This window comes from Myotis myotis, unplaced genomic scaffold, assembly GCF_014108235.1.
Source record: "Myotis myotis isolate mMyoMyo1 unplaced genomic scaffold, mMyoMyo1.p scaffold_m19_p_4, whole genome shotgun sequence".
In the NCBI taxonomy this organism is placed as follows: domain Eukaryota; kingdom Metazoa; phylum Chordata; class Mammalia; order Chiroptera; family Vespertilionidae; genus Myotis; species Myotis myotis.
This window is the reverse complement of record NW_023416346.1, coordinates 109,534,185-109,561,623: the sequence shown is the minus strand read 5'-3', so window position 1 is coordinate 109,561,623 and position 27,439 is coordinate 109,534,185. Positions and strand designations below refer to the sequence as shown.

General features: G+C 39.1%; 1 protein-coding gene across 1 annotated transcript in view; it reads right to left on the bottom strand.

The window, feature by feature from the left end:
* The window catches only part of DMD (dystrophin), a 1,824,373-nt gene that overhangs the window by 1,773,740 nt on the left and 23,194 nt on the right, over positions 1 to 27,439 (bottom strand). The window contains exons 3-5 of the mRNA XM_036304100.1: positions 24,046 to 24,138; positions 15,460 to 15,632; positions 2,048 to 2,166 (exon numbers count right to left, since the gene is read on the bottom strand). Coding sequence (XP_036159993.1) covers positions 2,048 to 2,166; positions 15,460 to 15,620 — 280 coding nt within the window. The 5' untranslated portion in view covers positions 15,621 to 15,632; positions 24,046 to 24,138. The remainder of the gene's footprint in view (positions 1 to 2,047; positions 2,167 to 15,459; positions 15,633 to 24,045; positions 24,139 to 27,439) is intronic.

Here is a 27,439-nt window from a genome sequence, read left to right as displayed (position 1 = left end):
GTGGGTGATAAATTCACTAGTGAAAGGCTATCCTCTGAGTTATTTCTGAGCTTTTCACCACCATACAAGGATCTCCTTATTTGGAAAAGACTTGATATTCCAAAGACCAGTGAATTACATAACCCTAACCAGATATCAGCTTGGATCATATCACAGATATCAATCCCACTTACACTGTTTCTTCAACTTCTGTTTTTAGAGTGTGGCAAAGCCTCAAGAAAGTGAGAACAGAGTCTGCAATTTCAAAGAGTTCAGCAAATAAACAAAAAGTGCCTCAGAGGCCAGAGGAAAAACAGAGGTCAGAAATCATTATCCCTCTAATCCTGTGTCTGGAGGGTATGATCATGTAGCATCTGAGATAAGGATGAAATTTACTTAAGTGGAAGGTTATCTATCTATCTATCTATCTATCTATCTATCTATCTATCTATCTATCTATCATCTATCTATCTATCTATAAACAGGGAATATGCTAATTAGCCAAGTGTCACGACTGGGGACTGCATGCCGCACCACCCCAGTGGCCACGGGGAGGCCGGGGCTGGGAGTGGGCCAGAGTGGAGACACAACACACAGAGAGGCTGGGGCTGGGGGGTGGGCCAGAGCAGAGACATAACACACAGGAGCGCCTGCCCCCACCCCAGCAGACACAATGGTGTGGCGGGCCATGGCTACATGGGTCAGGCGTGAGTCCTTGCTATGATGCGCACTGACCAACAGGGGGCAGACACTCAATGCAGGAGCTGCCCCCTGATGGTCAGTGTGCTCCCACAGCTGGAGCGCTGTTCAGCCAGAAGCTGGGCTCACAGCCTCTTGCAGCAGCACTACTGAGCAGAAGTAGTAGGTGCAGCAGGGCCGGGGTGAACAGGAGAAGTGCAGCACCCAGCCCCGGCTGAGGCTCCTCCCCGGCTGCCTGCCACTTAGTGCACTGCTACATCTCTCATACCCCATAAGCCTGCAGTTACAATCTCTGAAGAAAGGTTGAAGTGCAGACACTCGGAGTAACCAGGATGAGCCTGATATCGCCGCTGGGCTCCTGGAACTCTGCCTCGGGCATCAAGATCAAATCTCATCCCTTACCAATTGCCTCGGAGCTACAGAGGAAGGCAGCAATATAACAGTGGCCACAATGTGGCAACTGACAATAGGGGTAAAAGTCAAAGAGAGATGGATCTGAAGGGTGGGGGGCATGGACAACAGAGCACCCCTGCCCTCCAAGATCCCCAACTTTGTATTGTTCACCTCAGAGCATCTCTTATCCGGCTCCGAGCAGTGGGAAGCATCCAGCATGGCCCAAGGTGTCCATTGGGGACCTCCCGGCTGGCAAGGCACAACCCTGACCACAGAAGGGACATTTGGAAATATATTTTCAGGAAGCTGTGGGGAGGACAGACTCCCCATGCAACTTCCCGGCAGCTCATGGGGATGTGGAAACTCCCCAGGCACATGGGTGCAGGCTCCCGATTTCCTTTCAATGTGCATGAGTCTGTGCACTGGGCCCCTAGTAAAAATATAAATACAGTGTTGCCTGTCAACTAAAGCAGCAGAAAATAATAACCATCCAATGGAGGGTTTCCCCCAGAGTGACAAATTATAACAGAAGCAGTGCCAGGAACAGATTTCCTGATTTAAACAGTAAACTATGTTGCCTTTTATGGCGTATATGAATGAAATTGGCAAGAGTGGCTAATTAATTATAGATGATTAAGGTATCAAATCTCTTGGTAGAATAAGCAAAACATGAACTTTTTATAATTATTTGGAGTCAATGTACTCTGAATGTAGTATGCCTCATCCATGAGGCATATGCATTCCAAAGGCATTAATTTTACACTTTAGTTTTAGATATTGGTATTTTGAGAACTAAAATCACACAGAACAATTCATGATATATTGCAAGAATACAGAACTTTTTAAATACATCTGGACTACAGAAAAACATACGATGCATAGTTTCTACTTTGGGCCTAGTTTGTGGAAATGTTAAGTCTATGGCAATAAACATTAAATGATATTGAAAACAGCAGTAGTCCAGAAATATACCAACCTTCAGGATCCAGTAGTTTCTCTATGCCTAATTGATGTTTTGCGATGTTGAATGCATGTTCCAGTCTTTGTGCGGCTGACTGCTGGCAAACCACACTATTCCAATCAAACAGGTCTGGCCTAAAACAGACACACCAAGACAAATAGAAATCAATTTAGAATGCTTCATAAAATTCACTTCAATTCTGGTTTTTAATTGACAACCCATGCCCATAGTCCTTAAAATTGTTACTCTTCGATATCCCTCAATAAGCTTTTTCACTTAAAAAAGGCACAATTTTAATTAAAAATCCTGAGAGAAATTAAGATGAATTTATTCTACCTTATCCAGGAAACAATAATGTGTTAATCAAATCCAATCTCATGGATTTGAATACCAGTCATTTGCTGTAACTTCTAATTATATAAACCTAGTCCAGCCCTCTTTGCTGAATTCCAGACTCTCAGGTCATCTGCTTACTCATTATCTGCACTTAGAGTTAGCATAAGACTCAAACATCCAAAATTGAGCTTCTGATATCCATCCCCATCACACTCCTCCGCAAAACCACCTACTTCTCTTGAAGTCCTCCCTTCCTCAACAACCAATGACAAGTTCAAACTTGTAGTATGCTCAGACAAGAAACCTTAGAGTGAATATTGAGGACTCTTTCACTCTCATACAACACTTAGCTGGAAATATCTCCAGAATTTGATCACTCCTCATTATCTTGCTACTATCACCTTAATCCAAAACCACCATTTTATTTTGCATGGATTATTGCAATAGCCTTGGCTGCCCAACTCCCACCCTTGTGCTTCTTAATATATTCTTAGCAGAGCTGCCAGAGTGATCTGTTAAAATTGTTCATCATAATATTATTCTCAAATACCTGCTATTGGGGAGTAAAATTTACTGATTTAACAAGACTTGCTCACCATAAGACCCTTGATTTTATTTCTTGCCTCTCTCCTCATATTCCTCAAACAGGCTAGTTTCCTGCATTTGCTGTTACCTCCACCTGGAGTTCTCTTTCCCCATACATCAACATGGTTCACTCCACATATTTTGAGTCTTTACTCCAAAATCACATTGTTGGTGACTCCTTCCTTGCCCTCCCACATCTAAAATTGCTCGCTCCCAAATCAAGCTTACAAACACTCATTTCCTTTTCCTATTAACGGTTCTGCATTTTTCTCATTAGCACTTACTACTATTTAACATTTTATGTATTTTAATTAATCTCCTTTATCTATCTCCCCCAGGGGAATATAGAATACAGAATATTATTTTTTGCCAGTTTTGTTCACTTCTAGAAACCCAGCCTGACACATAGTAAAGGTTCGATAAACACTTATTGACCACACCAGAAAATGGATGAGAACATACTATATCAGTATCATTTTACTTGATAATAGAGAAAACACCTAGCGTATGAAGCAGTTCTTATCCTATAAGGATTTTACATATACTTAGGAAAAATGCATACATTACAGTAAGTTAAACAAATTCTAAATTTGAAAACTACAGATAAGATATAAGGCTTTTTAACATCTGACAAGGTCAAGAGCGCTTTTTTAAGCTTAAGGGAGTCTCAAATGGCAAATTGTTTATAGTTAAGAATAGTATTTGAAAATGAATTCTAGGTTGTGTGGATATTAAAGAAACAAAGTTCTTAGGGAAGAAAAATGCACAATGTGCTCAGTCACTCAAAAACTCATAGGCTTGGCTTCACTGGGAGATTTCTAGTATCAAGTGGTGCGAGATATGGTTAGGAGGAGGGACTGGGATGAGTACGCAAAGGCCTTGCCTATTAAGAAATTACAATTTACTCCAACAACATTGGAAACCATAAGGTAAGTGGTCCTTCACCTTTTTTGGATCATAGTTACCTTTGAGAATGTGTTTAGTGCTATGACATGTCTACCCAGACAAATACCTGTCCATATCTTTAAACAGAATTTGCATAGAATTTTAAGATATATGGGTCTGTCCGTAGACTCCTGATTAAGAACTCATGCTCTGCAAGGGAAGAAGATACAAGGATGGGCTTCCTTCTTATTTTCTAAAACCATAATTCAAAAGAAAGATCCAATTTTATTTCTCATTTGACTCTCATTTCCTTTTTTATAATTGTTCCTAGCCTGATTAACTCACCAGAATTTTGTGCACTTCTTAGGAAATCTACTCTCCCTTAAATACCCTAATTATTCCAAGTTACACAAAACAGCTAACAATTTTTTAGAATCTAAAATATGTATAAATTCGGAGCTGCCTCCAATAGTGGAAAGACTATAAGAAATAAAATTTAAATTCTAGACTATTTGGGGAAACTTGAACTTCACTATGCAACCTCTGCCCATCTTCATTTTTTCATTTCTCAGTAATGGAGGTGAAAAAGAATATAGGTGGGTGAGTGTGGGAAAGTAGTTTTATCTCCTACAGTAGAGTAAACAAGATTAAATGAGTATGATAGGAAAGAATAAAATTGTTTCTGTATTCTAACTCTCTTCTTTTCATCCCCACCCCCTTCTCCTTGGGCACTAACTAAACATCTAAGCAAGAACTTATCTAAGTCATGTAATCTATTTAAACTTCAGTATTTTTTTTTTTGCCAGTGATAGTAGAAACTCACCCAGGGCCACACAGGTTGTTGGTGGCCTTTTTCCTTTTTTTATTGTTTTATTGCTTAAAGTATTACAAAGGGTATTACATATGTGTCCCTTTTTTTCCCCCCGCCCTTGACAATCCCCTGGCCTCCCCTACCCCCCAGTGTCTTATGTCCATTGGTTATGCTTATATGCATGCATACAAGTCCTTCGGTTGATCTCTTACCCCTACCTCCTGCCCTCCAACTCTCCCTGGCCTTCCCGCTGCAGTTTGACAATCTGTTTGAGGCATCTCTGCCTCTGTATCTATTATTGTTCAAAAGTTTATAATGGTCTCTATTATCCATGAATGAGTGAGATCATGTGGTATTTTTCCTTCATTGACTGGCTTATTTCACTTAGCATAATGCTCTCCAGTTCCATCCATGCCGTTGCAAATGGTAAGAGTTCCTTCTTTTTTACAGCAGCATGGTATTCCTTCGTGTAGATGTATTTTCATTTGAAAAAGAAGGAATTATATGAAATGGCCTTTGAGGTCTCTTCTAGAATTAAACTTACTCCAATCAATTTTTTTAAACCATTAGAACTCATCAGTAATTAACATTTTACATAACTATGATTTTCAAATATATGAAGAATTGTAAAACTAACCAATTTTAAAGGAAAGCCACATGCCTGCCCATGCTAACCTAGACCATAATTCATAAGTAAGGGAAATTTAACTAAGAATTACCAGTATTTTGAGGAAACATATTGAATTATACAACATAGACTAGTAGATAAGCAATGTCATCTATAAATCAAATCCTAATTCCACCACATATTAGCCAATGGTCTTAGGGAAATCACATAACTTCTATATGCCTTAGTTTTCCAATTTGTAAAATGGGGCTAATCACTGTATCTATGTAATGAAAAATATATGGGATATTTTACTTAGAAGACAGCCCACAAAATAATAATTCCTTAAAAACATTAAATTCCATTACTTTGTTCTATGGTTAGTTATATTTATAAAACAACAACAAATTTTCAACTTATAAACTCAAGCCAAGAATACCTATACTTACAGAACAGATATAAATGTTAGAAACATTGCTGATGCAAGAAAAGAAAAAAAATATATATATATGCCTAAGTGACCGTTGCAACCAAAACAACCGAACGGACAACCAAACAGACTGTGTGGGGTGACCAGACTGGCAGGGGAGCACTGAGGGGTGAACAAATGACTGAACAGCAGACTGCGTGGGGGGAACAGTCCTGCAGGGTGGCGAGTGAACAGCAGGCTGCATGGGACCACCAGGCTGGCAGGGGGGGCAGTTGGGGGTGACCAGGCTGGCAGGGTGGGGACAATGAGGGGCAACCAGACTGGCGGGGGGCATTTGGGGGTGACCAAGCCAGTGGGGGAGGCAGTTAGGGGTAACCAGGTTGGTGGGGTGGGAAGTTGGGGGCAACCAGGCTGTTGGGGGTGCTGTTGGGGGTGACCAGACCAGGAGTGGGGGCAGTTAGGGGCAATCAGGAAGGCAGGCAGGTGAGTGGTTGGGAGCCAGCAGTCCCAGATTGTGGGATCAGGCCTAAACCGGCAGTCGGACATGCCCCGAGGGATCCCTCCCCCCGCATGAATTTCGTGCACCGGGCCTCTAGTCCTATATAATAAAAGGCTAATATGTAAATTGTCCCCACAGGCAGGAGTTTGACCAACCGGGAGTTAGACATGCGCTGACCACCAAGGGGTGGCGCGGAACATGGCGGGTGTCAGTGACACGGCCCTGGCAGCAGGCAGCAGTGGAGGCACCTCCAGCCCTAATGGGCCCCAATGAGAGTGGTACTGCGGCGGGATGGTGGAGCAGATGAGCAGGCAGCACCAGGCAAAGGCGGGTGCAAGTGGGGGTCCCAATCACCCCACCCGTCACCCCAAAGACAGTGAACAGCGGTGATGGCAGGGGGCAGGGCCCGCAATCAGGTGGCATCAGCCCAAGGCAGGTGCAAGCGGGGGCCCCGATCCCCCACTGGTTGCCTCACAGATTAGACCTGATCGCTGGCCAGGCCTAGGGACCCTACCCATGCAAGAATTTCATGCACCAGGCCTCTAGGGATAATATAATTTTAAAAAATGGAAGGTGGAGAGGAGAAAAGAGGAGAAAGTAAGTATAGTGTGAAAATTTCCTCATTCTTCATAAGAGATAGTCAACAGACGTTGTCTAAACTTGAAAAAAGGTGCACCGCTATAATTTTAAGTAATACAGGCAACAATTATAAGAATAATGTAATTATTTAAAAATAGTATTATTTTTAAATAGTAATCAAATTATTTTAAAATGGTAATCAAACTAGGAAATAGATAGGGATGAGCGGTAATATTTTTGGGCTTTGTAGACCCAGAGAAGAAAGATTAATCTGATATGAACCCCAAGAAGGAATCTATCTGCTGAAATGGACTCCCCATGGTCAACCTAAAGCCCAAATTTTATAAATAATGAGTCTAGCAGACAATTACTGACAGGGGCTTCTCAGACTGAACTCTCAGCTTCCCTAGTATGGCCCACTTGTTTCACCATATTCAACACTACAGGGAAACCCTGGTTTTGTCTTTCTACCAAGGACTGAGACCTGCCCTGTCCAAAGAGAACTGCGTGATTTGTATTTGTCATTTACATAAAATAGACCAAATTGAGAAGCTGTGGGGAAACTTGTGCCATATAAGGTAGCCTCCTCTTTGTCTCAGTGGAGCACAATTTAGGTTGCTACCTGAATCTGTGTCTCCAGGATTAGAGCTCCTTTTGCTTGAATAAATGCTTTTTATTATAATCTAAAATTACAATTGGAAAGAAAATAAAAATAAGAACATAAAATTACTATTGTTTTGCAGCTTTGTATTAAGGAGGCAATCCATATACTTTCAGAAATCAACTAATCAGGAAATAAAAATACATAATTATGACTATCAGAAAGAATAAAAGAAGCGGGGGACCACTTCTAGGAAGTGGAGTGTGATGGGGGTAGGGTTAGGGTCATGAATACACATTTTGCTTGATTTTTTCCTTTACACACATCTGACTTACTTTTTTTCCTGTATATATTTTATTTTATGGGATTGTTCTTTTATTTTTTTATTTTTTAATTTTTCAATTACAGTTGACATTCAATATTATTTTATATTAGTTTCACTTGTATGCATAATGGTTAGGCATTTATAGAATTTAAACAGTGATCAAGCCCTTGCTGATTAGCTCAGTTGGTTAGAGCATTGTCCACATAAGCCAAGGTTGTGGACTCAATCCCAGGTCAGGGCACATAGAAGAATCAACCAATGAGTGCATAAATAAGTGAAAAAACAAAGCAATGTTTCTTTTTTTCTCTCTCTTTCTTTCTCTCCCTTCCTATCCCTCTGAAAGTCAATCAATTAATAATTATTTTTTAAAAAGTGATCCCCCCAATAAATCTAGTACCCACCTGGTACCATTCATAGTTATTACAATATTATTGACTATCTTCCTTATGCTATATTTCACATCCCCATGACTATTTTGTAACTACCAATTTGTGCACAAATTGGTAGTTACAAAATAGTAATACCTTCACCTTTTTACCCATCCCTCTAACCACCCCCTTCCCATCTGGCAACCATCAGTCTGTTCTCTGTATCTCTGAGTCTATGTCTATTTTGTTTATTCATTTTTCTTATTCTTTAGATTCCACACATAAGTGAAATCATATGGTATTTGTCTTTCTCTGTCCGACTTATTTCATTTAGCGTAATATCCTCGAGGTCCATCGATGTTGTTGTCTGACTTACTTTTAAAACCATGTGCTGTGTAAATGCACTAAATGCTCCAATCAAAAGACAGAGTGGTTGGATGGATAAGAATACATGACCCATATATATGCTGTCTATAAGAGACCCACTTCAGGAAAAGGGACTCACACAAGACTGAAAGTGAAGGGATAGAAAAATATTTTTAAGGCAAATGGAAATGAAAAAAAGGCTGGGGCAGCAATATCTCACAAAATAGACCTCAAAGTGAAGGCCATAACAAGAGATAAGGAAGGCCACTTCATAATACTAAAGGGATCAATACGACAAGTGGATACAACTCTGGTAAACATACTAGTATATGCACCCAATGCAAGAGCACTGAAATACATAAAAAAACTTCTGGAAGATATCAAGGGAGAGAATGACAACAATGTAATCATAGTAGGGGACTTTAATACCCCATTTACATCACCGGATAAATCCTCTAGACAAAAAATCAGCAAAGAAATAGCAACCCTAAATGACCCACTAGATCAGATAGACTTAATCAACATCTTCATAACATTTCACCCCAAAGCTACAGAATATACATTCTTCTCTAGTGCACATGGGACATTTTCAAAGATAGACCACATACTGGGACACAGGCAAAATCTCTTCAAATTCAAGATTTAAAACATATCAAGCATCTTCTCAGATCACAATGGCATAATATTAGAAATAAACTATAATAAAACCAATCAAATAAATTCAAACACTTGGAGGCTAAATAGCATATTATTAAACTAGAGGCCCAGTGCACAAAATTCATGCACTCAGGAGGGAGTGGTTGGTCCCTCAGCCTGGCCTGTGCCCTCTCACACTCTGAGAGCTTTGCCATCGATAACCCCAAAGAGGTAGGCCCTGCCCACCTGGCCGGGGCTCAGGGATGGATCGCCCTCGCAGAGGGAGGCCCCGTCTACCCACTGCAGTGATGCCTCAATGTAGCCTGGGCCTCCCTCTTTGGGGTGATCATGGAGCCCCCCAATTAATCGATTGCCCCGCCAGCCAGTGGCCTAGGCCTCCCTCTGCAGGGCGATCATGGAGAGATGGCTGGCCCCTAACCAATTGCATCGCACCCACCTTGGCTGGCCTGGTGCCAGTGGATGTCACAGAGTGGTCATCTGGAAGGTTGTCTAGATGGTCATTCTGCTGTTCGGTCATTTGGTCAATTTGCATATTACGCTTTTATTATTATAGATCATTGGTTTACCAGATATATCAAAGAAGAAAAAAAAAACATCCTGGAAACAAATGACAATGAAAACACAACAATCCAAAATCTATGGGACATAGTGAAAGAAGTCCTGAGAGAGAAGTTCATAGCACTACAGGCATACCTCAAAAAAACAAGAAAAACTGGTAATAAATTATCAAACTCTACAACTTAAAGAATTAGAGAGCAATAAGAAAAGCATAGAGTGAGCAGAAGGAAGAAAATAATAAATATCAGAGCGGAAATAAATGACATAGAGACCAAAGAAACAATACGAAAGATCAACAAAACGAAGAGCTGGTTCTTTGAAAGGATAAACAAGATTGATGAACCTCTAGCCACGCTCCCCAAGAAGCAAAGAGAGAGGACCCAAATAAACACAATCAGAAATGACAGAGGCAAAATAAAAACAGACCCTACAGAAATAAAAAGAATTGTAAAAAAAATACTATGAAAAACTCTATTCCAACAAACTGGTCAATCTAGAAGAAATGGACAAATTCTTAGAAAAATATGACCTTCCAAAACTCAATAAGGAAGAATCAAAAAATCTGAATAGGCCGATAACTATGGAGGAAATTGAAGCAGTAATCAAAAAACTTCCATCAAACAAAAGCTCTGGGCCAGAGAGCTTCACAGGGGAGTTTTACGAAACATTAAAGAAAAACTAAAACCTTTCCTTCTCAGACTATTCAAAAAAATTCAAGAGGAAGGAACACTTCCAAGCTCTCTTTATGAAGCCAGCATTACCCTAATCCCAAAACCAGATAAAGACACTGCAAAGAAAGAGAATTACAGGCCAATATCTCTGATGAACATAGATGCTAAAATCCTCAACAAAATTCTAGCAAATCAGATCCAGCATTACATTGGAAAGATTATACACCATGACCAAGTGGGATTTATTCCAGGGATGCAAGGATGGTACAACATCTGCAAATCAATAAACGTCATACATCACATAAACAAACTGAGAGATAAAAATCACATAATCATATCAATTGATGCAGAAAAAGCATTTGACAAAACATAACACCCTTTCTTGATAAAAACTCTCAGCAAAGTGGGAATAGAGGGATCATAGCTCAACATAATAAAAGCCTTATATGACAAACCTACAGCCAACATCATACTCAATGGGCAAAAACTAAAACCATTTCCCCTAAGAACAGGAACAAGACAGGGATGCCCACTTTCACTACTCGTGTTCGACATAGTACTGGAAGTGCTAGACATAGTAATCAGAGAAGAAGAAATAAAAGGCATCCAAATTGGAAAAGAAGTAAAACTCTCCTTATTTGCAGATGACATGATACTATACATACAAAACCCCCAAAGACTCCATCAAAAAACTACTAGACCTAATAAATAAATTTGGCAATGTAGCAGGATACAAAATCAACACCCAGAAATCTATGGCCTTTTTATATACCAATAAAGAACTCACAGAAAGAGAAGCAAAAAAAAAAAAAATCCCATTTACCTTTGCACCAAAAAAATTAAGATACCTAGAAATAAACTTAACTAGAAGATAAAAGACCTGTACTCAAAAAACAACAGGACATTGAAAAAAAGAGATAGATGAAGACAAACAAATGGAAGAAGAACATACTGTGTCCATGAATCAGTAGAATCAACATCATTAAGATGCCCATATTACCCAAAGCAATCTACAGTTTCAATGCAACGCTCATTAAAATGCCAACGGCATTTTTCAAAGATCTAGAACAAACTCTCCAAAAATTCATCTGGAATTAAAAAAGAACCTGGACAGCCACAGCAATCCTAAGAAAGAAGAATAAAGTTGGAGGGATCACAATACCAGATATCAAGCTATATTACCAAGCCATGTTTCTCAAAACTGTCTGGTACTGGTGCAAGAACAGACACATAGACCAATGGAACAGAACAGAGAACCCAGAAATCGACCCAAGCCATTATACTCAATTAATATTTGACAAAAAAGGCAAGAGCATACAATGGAGTCAAGATAGTCTCTTCAATAAATGGTGTTGGGAAAATTGGACAGATACATGGGAAAAAATGAATCTAGACGACCAACTTATACCATACATAAAAAATAAACTCAAAATGGATAAAGTACTTAAACGTAAAACAGAAAACCATAAAAATCTTAGAAGAATCCACAGGAAGCAAAATATACGACATTATGTTGTAGCAATTGCTTTACTGATATGGCTCCTGGGACAATGTAAACTAAGGAGAAAATAAACAAATGGGACAACATCAAAATAAAATGCTTCTGCACAGCAAAAGAAACCATCAACATAACAAAAAGACAGCCTACTGCATGGGAGAGCATATTGTGCCAATGCTATATCCAATAAGGGCCTAATCTCCAAAATTTATAGGGAACTCATACATCTTAACAAAAGGAAGATAAACAATCCAGTCAAAAAATGGGCAATGGACTTAATAGACACTTTTTGAAAGTGGACAGACAGAAGGCCAAGAGACATACGAAAACATCTGAAAGATACAAATCAAAACGACAATGATATATGATCTCACACCTGTAAGAATGGCTATCATCAAAAAATCAACAAATGACAAGTGCTTGTGAGGATGTGGATTATTTCCAAACATATGTAACCCTCGTGCACTGCTGTTGGGACTGCAGACTGGTGCAGCCACTGTGGAAAACAGTATCGAGTTTCCTAAAAAAATTTAAAAATGGAACTCCCATTTGACCCAGTAATCCCACTTCTAGGAATATATCCCAAGAAATCAGAAAGGACATATGCACCTCTATGTTCATAGCAGCACAATTTACAATAGCTAAGATTTGGAAACAGCCTAAGTGCCCATCAGCAGATGACTGGATTAAAGAACTGTGGTACAGCCCTAACTGGTTTGGCTCAGTGGATAGAGTGTCGGCCTGCGGAATGAAAGGTCCCACGTTCAATTCTGGTCAAGGGCATGTACCTTGGTTGCGGGCACATCCCCAGTGGGGGTTGTGCAGGAAGCATCTGATTGATGTTTCTCTCTCATCGATGTTTCTAACTCTCTATCCCTCTCCCTTCCTCTCTGTAAAAAAATCAATAAAATATATATTTTTTAAAAAAAGAACTGTGGTACATCTATGCAACAGAATAATACACTGCTGTAAAAAATAAAGAACTATTACCATTCGCCTCAGCATGGATGGACCTGGAGAGCATTATGCTAAGTGAAATAAGCCAGTCAGAGAAAGAAAAATATCACATGATTTCACTCATTTGTGGAATATAATCAACAACATAAACTGATGAACAAAAATAGTTCCAAAGACAGAGAAGCATTGAACAGACTGTCAAACTTCAGAGGGAAGGCAGGGGAGGGGGGTAAGAGATCAACCAAAGGACTTGTATGCATGCATATAAGCATAACCAATGGCCACAGACACTAAGGGGGTAAGGGTATGTCCTGGGGGATGGGGATGGCCAGGGAGAGGTCAATGGAAGAAAAAGGAAACATATGTAATACTTTAAACAAAAAAGAATTTTTTTAAAAAAACATATGCTGTGTTTATTCTATGGTAACAAATTAAAATAAGCTATTAGGAAGAAAACTTAATTGCAACTTTAATTTATAGCAACTAATCTGCATATTTTGAGCATATTTCTAATCAACTATCATTTGTTTTTTTCCCATAAAAGTAAAATGTGGCTTCCTTTTAATGACACTGTCCTGGACTTTGTGTTTTAATATAATACTTTTAATTTCTTACATATTAAGATAAAATGTATCCTTAAATAGCTATAAACCCACAAATATTCTAACCACAAAGCTCTTTATTCATCCCTAATGTTTTATATTAAGTGTATACCTTTGTCCTATAGAGCTTAGTCACTCAATTGTTGAAATCAGGACACCTCATGACATTTCTAAGTATACCAATGGCAATAACCTTAGAACAAAAAGTTCAACCATTTTTTTCTTAAACAATATGAACATCTGTCAGAGACAAAAAGGAGATGATTCATGAAAGATATTATCAACTGTGAGAAAGCTCTTGAAAAGCTTTGCATAAAAAGGTAGTTGTGGTTGACTCATTCAACATGACAGGAGAGAATATATAAATGAAGATATTTTGCCAGAGAAAGAGTGGGTCAGAGACTGACACAGCGGGCAATCTGAATATGTTTACTGTATTATTTACAAACATATTCAGAATTCATGAAGTATAATATGAACAAATGTAGTGTATGAAGGATTGAAGTCTTCCACTTGAAAAGAAAATATTAAAGAGCCAACAAGCACTGCATGACCTGATCCTTGCTATTTCTATTCATCTGCAAATGTGTACAAGATCAATATGTTCAGGCCCTTACTGGGAGCATGTGGCTGCATAAATGAGTGCTGACTTATGCAGAATGAACATCTCTATCCCTTCTTGTAAGGCTGCACTGAAGCTGTGGAAAATTTTTCATTGTGTTATATTTATGAAAAACAAAGGTGTTAACATTGCTTAACATACCCAGTGAGTGGGAGCCTGCCTCCTCTGGAAAATCAGGTTGCTGAATCCTTCACCTGAAAACTCAACCTGAATGGGGTTAATTAAACCCAGCTAGAGCGAGACACCCAACAAAGATGACTATTTAGAGAGCCTTTGCTCTTTGGATTGAGCTTTACCTTGAAGAAAATTCATACTCTGGACTTTTCTAGAAGCAAGACTGACACAGGAGAAGAAAGATAAGCTATATTGAAAATTAGGGAAGGTAGAGTCCAGTGACATTTCAAACACAGTTAATAAAGTAATGTTTTGACCCTGGAGATTGGGTTTGGTAAAACAGATAGATAATAAGAAAACCAAAGTAGATATTCCTTAGAGTAAATGTATTATACAGGTAATATATATTTCAATATTATATAATAATATATGAATGCATTATATGTGTATTTGCCATGTTGGTTTGCTTTTTCTTGAACTGTTTTTCATTCATTTACTGAGCTCCTTTATACAAGAAAATTCAAACAAGTATTTTTTATCTTAGAATGTATACTATTGTGTGGAATAGAGTTAAGGACATTTGGTTCACTAAATTACACTGAATTATTATTTTTCTATAATAAATCATCTGCATGTTGCATTGTGTATGCACCACCCAAGTCAAGTCTCTTTCTATACTTTGTATGAAGATTCACAGAAGAACTCTCTCTCTTGTTTAATAGCAATTGCTTTGCTGTTCCAGAGCAATTATTTCTTTTGGTATTCTGAGCCCTGAGTCATAAAATTAACTGTGGTCTGCTCTTTGCCTTCTTTGATTGCTAAGCTGCTCAGAGTCTCTTTTAACTCCGAAATATAAAAAATATACAGGGCCTTATGGTATTTGCTATCTAAGTGTGTAGGGATAAGCAAAATGTTTCTTTTTATAATTATTAATTTGATGATGATAATTAATTTTACTACAGCCACTCACATGAGATATGGAACCATTTTTAGCTCTATAGTTTGAACTCATACTAACATATTATTTGTATAGAAAGACAAACTGCATTCTTAGCAAAGTCAAAAAATAACCTTGGTTTTCTGGCAGATTTCTTATTTCAAATATGTTGATCCTCTCCTCCACCATAACCATATTCGTGCTCTGGTCATTTAATCAACAGGTAAATTATATATCACATAAAAAAAAACAATAAATATTCTTATTCGGTGCATTCCAGTGCATGGTTAGATAAACATGGTCAACACACATAACACATTGCATAGTGGGGAATGATCTGGAACCACACTGGAGAAAAAAATATCAATCTCTAACCCAATACTTATAAAAATTATTCAATGGCTCAGCAGTCTCCTTACCTATGACTGTGGATGAGAGCGTTCAAAGCCAGACCATCAGACCAGCTGGTGGTGAAGTTAATGACATTAACCTGTGGATAATTACGAGTTGATTGTCGGACCCAGCTCAGGAGAATCTTTTCACTGTTGGTTTGTTGCAATCCAGCCATGATATTTTTCATTACATTTTTGACCTATGTGTGGAATGAAATTTTCATGAGAAAATGCATTCCCTGAACAAGAATCACACAAACTTATATTTGAATATCCTTATCTTCAGTAATAAATAACGGGAACTTGCCCTAGCTGGTTTGGTTCAGTGGACAGTGTGTTGGCCTGCGGAATGAAGTGTCCTGGGTTTGATTCTGGTCAAGGGCACATACCTGGGCTGTGGTCTCGATCCCTAGTAGGGGGTGTGCAGGAGGCAGCCGATCAATGATTCTCTCTCATCATTGATGTTTCTATCACTCTCCCCCTCTCCCTTCCTCTCTGAAACCAATAAAAATATATTTAAAAAAATAATGGGAATTTTAGGGTCAATTAGTAATAAGAAATAATAGATTCTACCAGTTCATTCTAATTAGGAGTCTCTTATGATTGGTTAGTATCTATGATATACCATTGGTTGAGTATGGCTAACATCAATTCTGGATTCTGCCATGTTAAACTATTAATTTTTAATTTTTAGAACGGATCATCTTCTAACTTTCAGTAGATATGCTAGAGAAGGGAATGTATAAAACATTAGACTTGTTAACCAGGGACTTAAGATATATTAGTGGTTCTAGGATAAGTAGAATAGCACAGTGGCTAAAAGATTGGTCTTACTTTTTTTTAAAGTTGATTTCAGAGAGGAAGGGAGAGGGAGAGAGAAATAATATCAATGATGAGAGAAAATCATTAATTGGCTGCCTCCTACATGTCCCACACTGGGGATAGGGCCCACAACCCCCCCCCCCCCAGCAACTGCCCTGACCGGGAATCGAACTGAACCGTGACCTCCTGGTTCATAGGTCGATGCTCAACCACTGAGCACACCAGCCAGGTTGGGCTTACTTTTTTAAAAGCCTAGATTTAAATTTTGCCTTTGCTATTAATGAATTATGTTAATTGGGCAACTTAACCATTTTAGACCTCTGTTTCTTTAACTATACATACAAGGTTATTGTAAGAATCAAAGGACAAACTATAGAAGATTAAATCCCCTAGGTTTATACTATAACTTAAAATAATGCAAATTATGTTTACTGACCAAAGTGGAAAAAAGATAGAAATGACTTGGCCTATCCTATGTAATAAAAGGCTAATATGCAAATTGTCCCCTCAGGAGTTTGATTGGGAGACCGAAGTTCGATCACTCGCTATGATGTGCACTGACCACCAGGGGGCGGCGGAGAACATGGCAGGTGACCAGCGGTGGCGGTGGGGCACTGAGGGAGCAAGGGAAGGAGGAGGCAGGAGGCGGAGAACCTGATCAGCCCTGATCGCCATCCAGGACTAGGGACCCTCCCTGTGCACAAATTTCATGCACCAGGCCTCTAGTTCAGTGGCTCTCAACCTTCCTAATGCTGCGACCCTTTAATACAGTTCCTCATGTTGTGGGACCCCCAACCATAAAACTATTTTTGTTGCTACTTCATAACTGTAATGTTGCTACTGTTATGAATCATAATGTAAATATCTGATATGCTATATGTATTTTCCGATGGTCACAACCCACAGGTTGAGAACCAAAACCGCAGCTCTAGTGTAAAATAAAGAACAAAAAAATCAACAAAAGAAAAGAATATTTATCTCTAAATGCTGTGGCTCTGTTACCTTGTTTTTTTGTTTTGTGGTGATTTGTTTGTGGTGGTCAGTCTGGTTTAAACCTTTATGCCTTTTTTTCAGCCTAAGAAATTCACTTATGAGAGTGGAAAGGTTACAAAATGCCCACCCAAAGCATGTGTCCAGAACTCTGGCTCATTTGTGAGGCCTCTCAGGCTGCAGGGAATGCCATTTAGGAAGCTTTGGTATAAAAAACATACAGTTACAAAACCCCATTGAGGATACATACACAGCATAGGTATTTAGGTGAACATAGATGGCACATCTCACTTCTCAGGAAGTGGTTTATTAGGAGACCTGCTCTGGTGTCTAGAAGCACACTGTCCAGGGCTGGAAGACCTCCCACCTGCTGGGGGAGGCCCCAGGGAAAGAGAAGGTTTGGGTGGGCCTGGTTGGCTACCCTGGACACTGTCACTGTTGTTTCATTATTTGGTACCTTTGATATTTTGGACCTGATAAGCAAGTCTAAGAGCTTTTCTATGAAACAGTCTTAGGACCAGAATAGTCATGTCACCAAAAACATCGTCTCCAAGGGTGTGAAGAGCCAGTTAGGGGCACTGAGACCCACTCTCTCCTAAATGGGAGGGCAAAGATCCATTTTCTCCCTGCCTAGAATGAAAAGGGAGCTGGTGTCCCCTGAACAAAAGAACTTCGGAAGGATGATTGTCAACAAAGTGCCTGGCACTAACCGAGGCACCAAATGGAGACCCAGAAAAAACAGTGGGGCCTGGCATGTTGGCCCTGTGGTGGTTTCTGTCTTACATGTCCTCCCTCCCCACCCCCACTCCCTCAGGCTCTACCTGCTTTGTTCCCTAGTGCTTGTTTTCAGCAGAAGCTTAAGGGCTTACGGTCTGTGGGGCAAACATGAAAAGATGGTGCAGAACATTCAAGATGCCCTCACGTGTAGGGTGGTTAGATTAATGCCAGGCCGAGGGGCACTGTCTTGTGTGCTGGGTTCAGGAAAATCACCTTGGGGCTGTGAGGAGACAGGCTACTCAGCAACAGCAGCTGCTGCTCTCTGGGAAGCCATGGCCTCCTTCTCAGCACAAGAGATCACCTGGCCGCAAAGTGCAAGAGATCGCCTGTGGCTCCTTACCGCCAGTCCTAATACTTTCCTACCACCTCGTCAGCTATGGTCTCGCCTGCGGAGTCCCCTCGTTGGAGGAATTAAGCCGCGATGTTCAAAAGCAGGTAGAAGTCCATTGTAAGTACATGTGGCAGCAAAGAAGTCTAATGCCCTGGCTGCCTGGGAAGCCCAGTCCAAGGATTTTATGCGATGGAGATGGCGAAAGACATGAGGGATGCCATGGCGCCAGAGGTCCACCATGGGTAAGCACAAGCCCCGCCACGTGCCACGTGTCATTCAGCTTATTGGCTCAGCAAACGGGAAGTAGAGGACGGGCAGGAACACTAGCGGCCAGGAGGAAGGTGGCTACTGAGAATGCCGGGTGGAAAACGAAGGAAATGAACGCCAGACCCGATGTCACTTGTGGCGTGATGAGGGCGAACTAGACAGGACACACAGCCCGGGATGCACAGCCCGCAGACAGGAGGATCCAGGTGGCTCTGTGTCAAAATCTGGGAACCCTACTCAGGCGAAGCAGCAGCTGCCGGCTGGGCCTTGCTTCCTATCCCCCCCCCCCCCCCCCAGAACAGAAGTGGAAACCAAGACTCGACCAAAGGAGAAAAAAGCCAGAGTCTTGGTGTATTGTTTAGTATTTTCTGAACATTTTCTTCTAGGCTTTGTACAAAGCAAATGCCATTCTGCAGGTTATTGTATTTCAGTTTCATTCTTCTTACTAATCTGATGCCGAAATCCACTCTAAACATTTTTTTCTAGGTTCCAAGAAAGCAGTGACACCTCATTATAGAACAAACCGTCTACATATTCTATTATGGAAATAATTACTATACTACTTCTTTATATAAGTCAGGCCCCTTATTATATTCATGAAGGAAGTATAGAAGTAAATGTGATTAGGTTTTACCAACCAGGGCTTTCCTTTTGGTTAGTGTGAGGTCTCTGTACCACCACCGTTTGATCGTATGATGAATATTTATTGTGTATTCTAAATATGATATTTTATTTTGCTTCTTCATCCATGCAGAAGTTAACAAATGCCCTTACGGGAAATACATATTTTAACATCTACAATGTTAGTCATCTTTTCATAACAGATTTAGTGCAAAATTTAGGATATTAAATCTAACTTTAAAATACTTGAAAGGATTTGAGATGATGTTTTGTAAACGTGGTAATGATGTGAAATCTTTGCTTTTACTTGTCACCATCCCTTGGTAGCTAAATTAGTTAGGGGAAGATTATCCAGTTTTCTTAATTCCTTCCTGAGCTGCTAATTTAGCCAGTTACTCAGTGAAAATTAGGTCAAATAGTTATGAAAGATACATAATTTTTCTCATCATTAAAGTCATAAAGTACACAACCTCCATGTACAGTGATTGCTGGATGTGTACCTAGTGTCCTCTGCTGAACCGGGTCAGAATCAGTAGATAATGGCTCAGTGGTAGTGATGAATTTGCACTGATCCAGCAACCCTTCCATGATGAATGGGATTCATTTACAAAATGCTTGGCCAGACTGCCCTCCATGCCCGTAATGTTAAAGGACAACCCAGTATTCAATCCAAAACTCCTTTTGCATCATTATGTCACTAATTCTGTTATCAACCTCAGCCTCTTTGGTATTGCTTTTACTTGGGTGCAAATGTTGCTGAGAAAAAAATAAAGTGCAACAGGAAATCATCAGTCTTCCTTTCCTATATGAAAGACAATTACCAAGAAATTTTTATTAAGGATCAACCTTCAGTCAGACACTGGGCTGGTCCTAAGGTGAGTCTTTTAGCAGAAATATTTACCAGAATCAGGGCTTACTGTTCTAAGAAAGAAAGAATCAATGTAAACAAATGTGTGTATGCATACAGCTATACATCTGTTTTTAAAAGGGAAAAATTGAAATGTCTTTGAGCAATGATTTCAAAAAGTAACTGGGAATTAACAGGGCAAAGAAGATGTGATAGGCATTGAGAGGCACCACCAAGATTCTCCTTCTAGGAAGGGCTTGTTCTCCATTTGTCACCAGGCAGCCTTCAGCTGTCAGTCCCCTTAGGGACTGGGTTGCAGTCACCTCACCTATGGCTATGTCCTTCCTAGGGTCACCCACATCTAGTGACTGATGAAAGGAAATGGTCATTAATTTCAGGCCCATTTGAGACAACTCTAAAGGCTCATTCAAGCTCCAAAGTCCCCATGGGGTTGAATAAGGCTGCTGTTGGGTGTGCACTATGGCTCTTGTTCTCACTCCAGTTACCCTCTCCCTTCTACAGGTGTTGGCCCTAAAGGCATGCCTTAATTAAGCTGATTAGCTCAAAGTCTACTTCCCACTAGGTATACATAGGCAGGAATTCACAGTAAGGGCTTTTAGCATTGCGAAAACCACCTTCCTCTTGTATGCTATACAAAGAATAAATCAGATAAACATTTTAGTGTGAAATAGCCCTGGAATTGTTTCCTTTGAGTTAGCCAGCAAAGCTTCGGCCTGACCTCTGCTAGCACACCTGTTAGGGTATGTTTTCATCTCCAGCTGGTTACCACAACTGAGCTGAACACCATAAAAGGATGGTTTACACTTAAAAAAAGAAGAAAGAAAAAGATCCCAAACACACATCGTCTACTTAACAATGATGTTCAAAGATGCATACTCTTCACTATAGGTATGATTTTCCAGCCTAACAGTGTTAAGTAGAAACTGGAAAAACAATGGCAGGGGAAACAGGGTTGACATTTCTGAGTTTTTACAAGTTCAAAGAGAAGGCCTCTAAACACAGCACTATTAATAATATAATATGTGGCACTGGAACAAAAGATTCACATTTTCCATCTTTTAATGCCATTCTTAGTCTGATAAATACGGAAAGTACATTAGGTTGGCCAGAATGTCCTTTAATCTTTGCAGAAATCCAAGGGCTTTTTTGACTATTTAATAAGAAGGCAAATACGTACGCTTGGTGAAAACATCTTTTGGGATTCATTGGGTTATGATAAGAAGTACTGAGGAGGAGGAATTTTAGTGTATTTGTAGTTTTAGGAGAACAGGGCAGTGTGATAGAAGAGAAAGATAAGATAAGAAGACAGAAGCTGGAAAGAGTCTAGGTACTTGTAGTCACAAAGATATAGTAATTCAAGGACATAAATGGAAAACAACAGAGAGGTCTCAGACAAGGAAAGACTGCAGAAGCATTACTTTTGGTATTCCTGGATGTGAAAGCTCCCCCCCCCCACACACACACACACATGCTAATAAAAAATGAGCAAGCTCAGAAGCAAATATGAAGAAAATATACAACAGGCTAGTTTTGAAACTCTATATCATCAAAACTGTCTCTGATATGGTGAGGACATATCAGAGACAGTTTTGATGATAAATACAATTAAAATCCCCTTTGAAGGTCCTGTTCAGTGCTAAGTTTTCCTGCTGGCTTTGTCACGACCAACCTCTGTGCAACCCAAAGTGTTTTCTACAAGCTGGGGTCCCTCCAGGAACCATTTGTTACCAGGCCATCAAATAAATAAAGCAATTGATAGTCCATTAGAAATTTCTGTTTGCAATTTGACAAAGTCTGTTTATATCTGTTCAATTTAATGATAAAAATATAGGCTTGTGCTTTGTGAGTCTTTATTTCATGTTGGTAACACTTCAGTTTCATTGTTCTTTGCATACAATGGAAAAGGGGAGAAAACTGTTCTTTTCTCAAGGTAGTTTGAGTAATACTGAGAAACAGAAGCAAATCAGTTGGGTGAGGAGCCCGATGTTGCTTTGCTGGTTTTATTTGATACCATCACTATAGGAAAAAGGCTCAAAATTGGTAACCTTTGGCTCATTTGAGGTATGTATGAGTTATTCTCTATTGGCAGCCACTATGGTTATTCTCTTTCACTTCCCAGATCACTGTGAAATAGGACTGAGCCTGTTCAGAGTGCTTAGAATAAAAAGACATGGGGATGGGGATCAAATGGAAGAACAATATGGCTGCCAAGTTGAGTATGTATACCTCTAGTCTACATACTGTCTGACCCTGAGCAGGACCAACCTACAATTCAAATTAAAAGTCAACCCATCCTCCTTCCCTCTGAGGATTTGGATGCTTCCATAAAAAAAGTCAACCCTACTAAATGAAATAGTGATACCTGCTACAATAGGGATACACCTCAAAGATTATGCTCAATGAAAGGAGCCAGATATCAAAGAACACGTATTATATGATTCCATTGATATGAAATGCCCCAAAATACAGACATATAGAAACAGAAAATAGATTAATGGTGGCCAAGGGCTGGGGGATGAGAGTGGGGAATAACTGTAAATGAACATGGGATTTATTTTTAGGGTGGTGGCAATGTGCTAAAATTACATCGTTGTGATGGTGTACAACTCTGTAAATATCCTAAAGTCTTTTATGGATTGGGAGGGCGGAGCTACTATTCCATCCTCACAATAGTTTGAGAAGCCTTGAACAACATAACTAAACCAGTCTGGTATACTTTGAATTTTATACTTAGAACAGGTAAATTTATAACAAATAAATTACATCTCAAAAAAAGCTGTTTTAGCTTAGCCGTTATTGCTCAGTGGTTGAGTGTCAAACCATGCACTAAGAGCTCACTGGTTCGATTCCTGGTCAGGGCACATGCCCTGGTTGCCGCTCTATCCCCAGTAAGGGGGAGAGGGGTCGTGCAGGAAGCAGCCAATCAGTATTGATATTTCTCTCTCATTGATGTTTCTATGCCTCTCTCCCTCTCCCTTCCTCTCTCTCTAAAATCAATAAAAGCATTTTTTAAATCTTTTTATTAAAAAACTAATCTCTGTTAGTAAAAAAAGCAGACAATTATCTTTCAAGTTCTTAAAATATGAGTAGAAAACTCTAAGCAATCATAATTATTCATGTGATATAACTCTAATGAAAATGGTGCACTGTACTGAGTGCTTTATGGATATTCTCTCATTTAATCCTGACATGAAATAGATGTTCATTCTTATTTTTTTTCTATTTTGACAGTGAGGGAATTATGGCTCAGAAAGGGATGGCATTGAATTCAATGTCATTAAGATGGTAAATGGTGGAGTTGAATTTAAGTTCATGTTAGTCTGAAAAGAAACTGTACTCTTTCCACTAAACCAAATGACATTGTTTGTTTTGCAGAGGTCCAATATATATAGACATTCAGAAAACTCTATGCTGAAGTAGTTCAGAAAAAATGCCATTTCCAAATCAGATTATAAAGTCAGTTTTTAAGTATAACACATATACTCATACAGATGATTATATCCCACTACTCTTTTATTGGTGTTAATTTACATTGAGAATACATAAGATTCCCAAAGTCTCATTGATTTAGTACTGATTAACAGGAAAAATACCTTTCGTTTTCCAAAACTATGTAGGTTCACTTAAAGGTAAGTCATAGAAGACTTGTATTTGTGAAAAATATTTTTCTTACTTGTCTTTTTTGCCTCATCTCTACCCAGTGAGATAACATTTAGAAAAATATTCCTGCATATGTGCTAGAATCTGTTTTATAATCTGCTGTTCCTTCACATCTCAAATGAACTAAGTTGTGCTAACTTAAAAGGCAGCACTATGGAAATGGGCTTTGCATTGTTAGAGATGTACACGTTTTTGTTTTGCAGGTCAAGGGGGAAAAAATGAAAGCGAGAATCAGCAACATGTTACCCAAAAAGGAGAGATTCATCAGAATTCTTACCTGCCAGTGGAGGATTATATTCCAAATCAAACCAAGAGTCAATTTGTGATTTCCATCTACTATGTCAGAGCTTCCAATATTCACTAAATCAACCTGTTAAAGAAAAAGGGAAAATATTTGAAGAAAGGAGACAAAATGTCTATTTGGAAAGAAAACAATATGAGGAGGTAATTGCACTAGCTATGTTCAGAACCTAAGCAGCATAACCGCTTTTTAAAAATAATCTAAAAATGAAACAATGCATTTGTAAATGCACTTTCTGTAACAGACAAGTTCCCCATTTCTATAACAGACAAATTACACATTTGCAAAGAGATAGGAAATGAATGTACTTTTAGTATATTGATAGATTATTACAAATTAAAGAGGCTAATCAGAGTATCTCCAAATAAAATTTATAACAATGATAACTCATAAAGAATGTCTAAAATTAAGATGTGATTCCTAATACATAATTGAAACAAAAAAGAAATTTCGCCCTGACCGGTTTGGCTCAGTGGATAGAGCGTCACCCTGCGGGCTGAAGGGTCCCGGGTTCGATTCTGACCAAGGGCATGTACCTTGGTTGCGGGCACATCCCCAGTCGGGGGTATGCAAGAGGCAGCTGATCGATGTTTCTCTCTCATCGATGTTTCTAACTCTCTATCCCCTTCCCTTCCTCTCTGTGAAAAATCAATAAAATATATTTTAAAAAAAAGAAATTTCATGTCTTTTATGTAGCTCAGAAGAATGCTATTATAATTAGGGTTGACTATATTTGACTAAAATGCCCTTGCTTTAGAAACACATTAGAATTCTAATAAACAATGGAGCTAATGGCCAGCTCTCTTTTCTCCATTCAGGACTGGATTTGGGAATCACAATCTGGCAGGGCTTCATTTTTCAAGACAAATCTTATCTCCTCTCCATGCTTTTAACATTCTTAGTCACGGTCAGGTTAAATATAAGCATCAGACAAATGAGCACATGAAAAGATAGTCAACATTACTAACCATTGGGGAAATGCAAAATATAACCACAGTGAACTAGCATCACACACTTACATTAATGGCTAAAAATAAAAAATAGTGAGAACATCAAATGCGGATGAGGATGCAGAGAAACTAGATCACTCATACATTTCTGGTAGAAACATAAATGGTACAGCTACTCTGGAAAACATTTGGCCATTTCTTACAAAGCTGAGCATGTGTTCATCATACAGTCCAGCTATTGAACTCTTAGGCATTTATCCCAAAGCAATGGAAACTGATTTTTATAAAAAACCTTATACGTAAATATCCACAGTAGCTTTATTTGTAACAGGCAAAACTGGGAACGATCCAGATGCCCTTCAAAGGTGAATGGTTAAACAAATTGTGGTACATCCATACCATGGAATATTACTTTGTAATGAAAAGGAATGAACTGTTCATATATACAGCAACTTGGATGAATCTCCTGGAAATTATGCTGATAGAACAAACAAAGCCAACCTCAAAGGGTCCCATATAGTATGGTTCTACTTATATTATATAACAGTTTTTGAAATGACAAAATTAGAGGAATGGAGAGGAACAGTTGCCAGAGGTTAGGGACTGGAGTGGGGTGGGTGGGGTAGATGGATGTGTTTATAAATGGGCAGCAGGAGGGCCAAGCCCGGTGGCTCAGTTGGTTGGAGCATCATCCATGTACCAAAACGCTGTAGGTTCAATTTCCAGTAGGGGCGCACATTAGAGGTAACTGATTTATGTCTCTCTCTCTCTCTCTCTCTCTCTCTCTCTCTCTCTCTCTCTCTCTCTCTCTCTCTCTCTCTCTCCAGTAATAAAAAAAAACATGCCCTTGGGTGAGGGTTTAAAAAAAAAGGGCAGCAGAAGGGATCCTTGTGGTGATGGATGTGTACTGCCTCTTGACTCTCATGGATGAAACACAAACATAAATATGTGATAATGTGTAGAACTAAAAACACACATATATACACACACATGTACAAGTAAAACTGGAAAAATATGAATCCCACGGGTGTACTGTATCAATGTTGATGTATATGATAATGTCATACTATATAGAGTATGCTACCATCTGGTAAAGCTTGGTTAAGGGTACACAGGATCTCTGTATTATTGCTTACAACTATATGAGAATTTATAATTATATCAAAATGAAAAGGTTAACTAAAAAATAAGTATCAAGGGATACTTTAAAAGCAGAAAATATCACAATAAAACAAATAAGCAACTTCAGATTAAGTGCTATACAATGGGGATGAAACTGTCAGAGCAAAGTTGAAGGTTGAGGAGTAACTTAGGTTTCTCTTCTTATTTACTATCTTTGGCTCACTGATCCCTTTGGTTGAATTTTCTTATTTAAAATATATTTTTATTGATTTCAGAGAGGAAGGGAGAGGGAGAGAGAGATAGAAACATCAATGATGAGAGATAATCATTGATTGCGGCCTCCTGCACGCCCCCACTGGGGATAGAGCCCACAACCTGGGCCTGTGCCCTGACCAGGAATCAAACCATGACTTCCTGGTTCACAGGTCGATGCTCAACCAGTGAACCACACCAGCCAGATGCTTTGGTTGAATTTTCTTTGGGCTGCCTCCAGGATCCTGCCATTTTGTTCCATAAGATCCTTAGAGCAGTGACCTGAGAGAAACTGGTTATCCTCCTCTAGATATTTTCACTAAGTAGCTGAGACTCATTGTAGTTAAAGCTTTCATTCCCTCAGACTCTGAACCCTTACTGGACTAAATTTCACTCTGATCTGTCCTTCCAACTTGTTTTTTCCTTCAGTTAGATGGCTTCACCTTTCTCTCACTCAATGCTAAAATATATTCCTCATAATTCATGTCAATTTTCTAAATTTGATTAATAACTTGAAAATATTAAACTATCTGGGAAATTCAGTTGAAAACAAAAGGCTACCCTTCGGTGTAATGATCAAATCACTTCCAATTAATCCCCACATACACTTATTTGCAGGTTCAATGGCTAATTAAATTTATTTTTGTATCCAAACTATAAAAAATATTGGTCACTTGGCTTAAACCAAATAAATGATACAGAAAAAAATGTAGAATCGTTTGAATAAGGATAAAAGATCAAGATACAAGTCCATAGTTGAATTCCACACAAAATTTAAAGTAGAGGATATTATTGAGCTATTCAATACATTAAATGTTAGTGTGGTATCATATGGATTTTACATAGAAGTGGCACATAAATGGACATTACAGTAACTTTCTACAGAAAAGCAGATGAATGAAAGTCCTGAAAGCTGGTTAAAAAGATAGACTGACTTTCTTGGGTATAGGAGTATCAAGGTGATACTGCCATTGTAAGCTATTCTCTGTCTACTTATTTCTGCAATGCAGATGTTTTTCATTAGGTAGCTAAGTTTCAAGAGTATC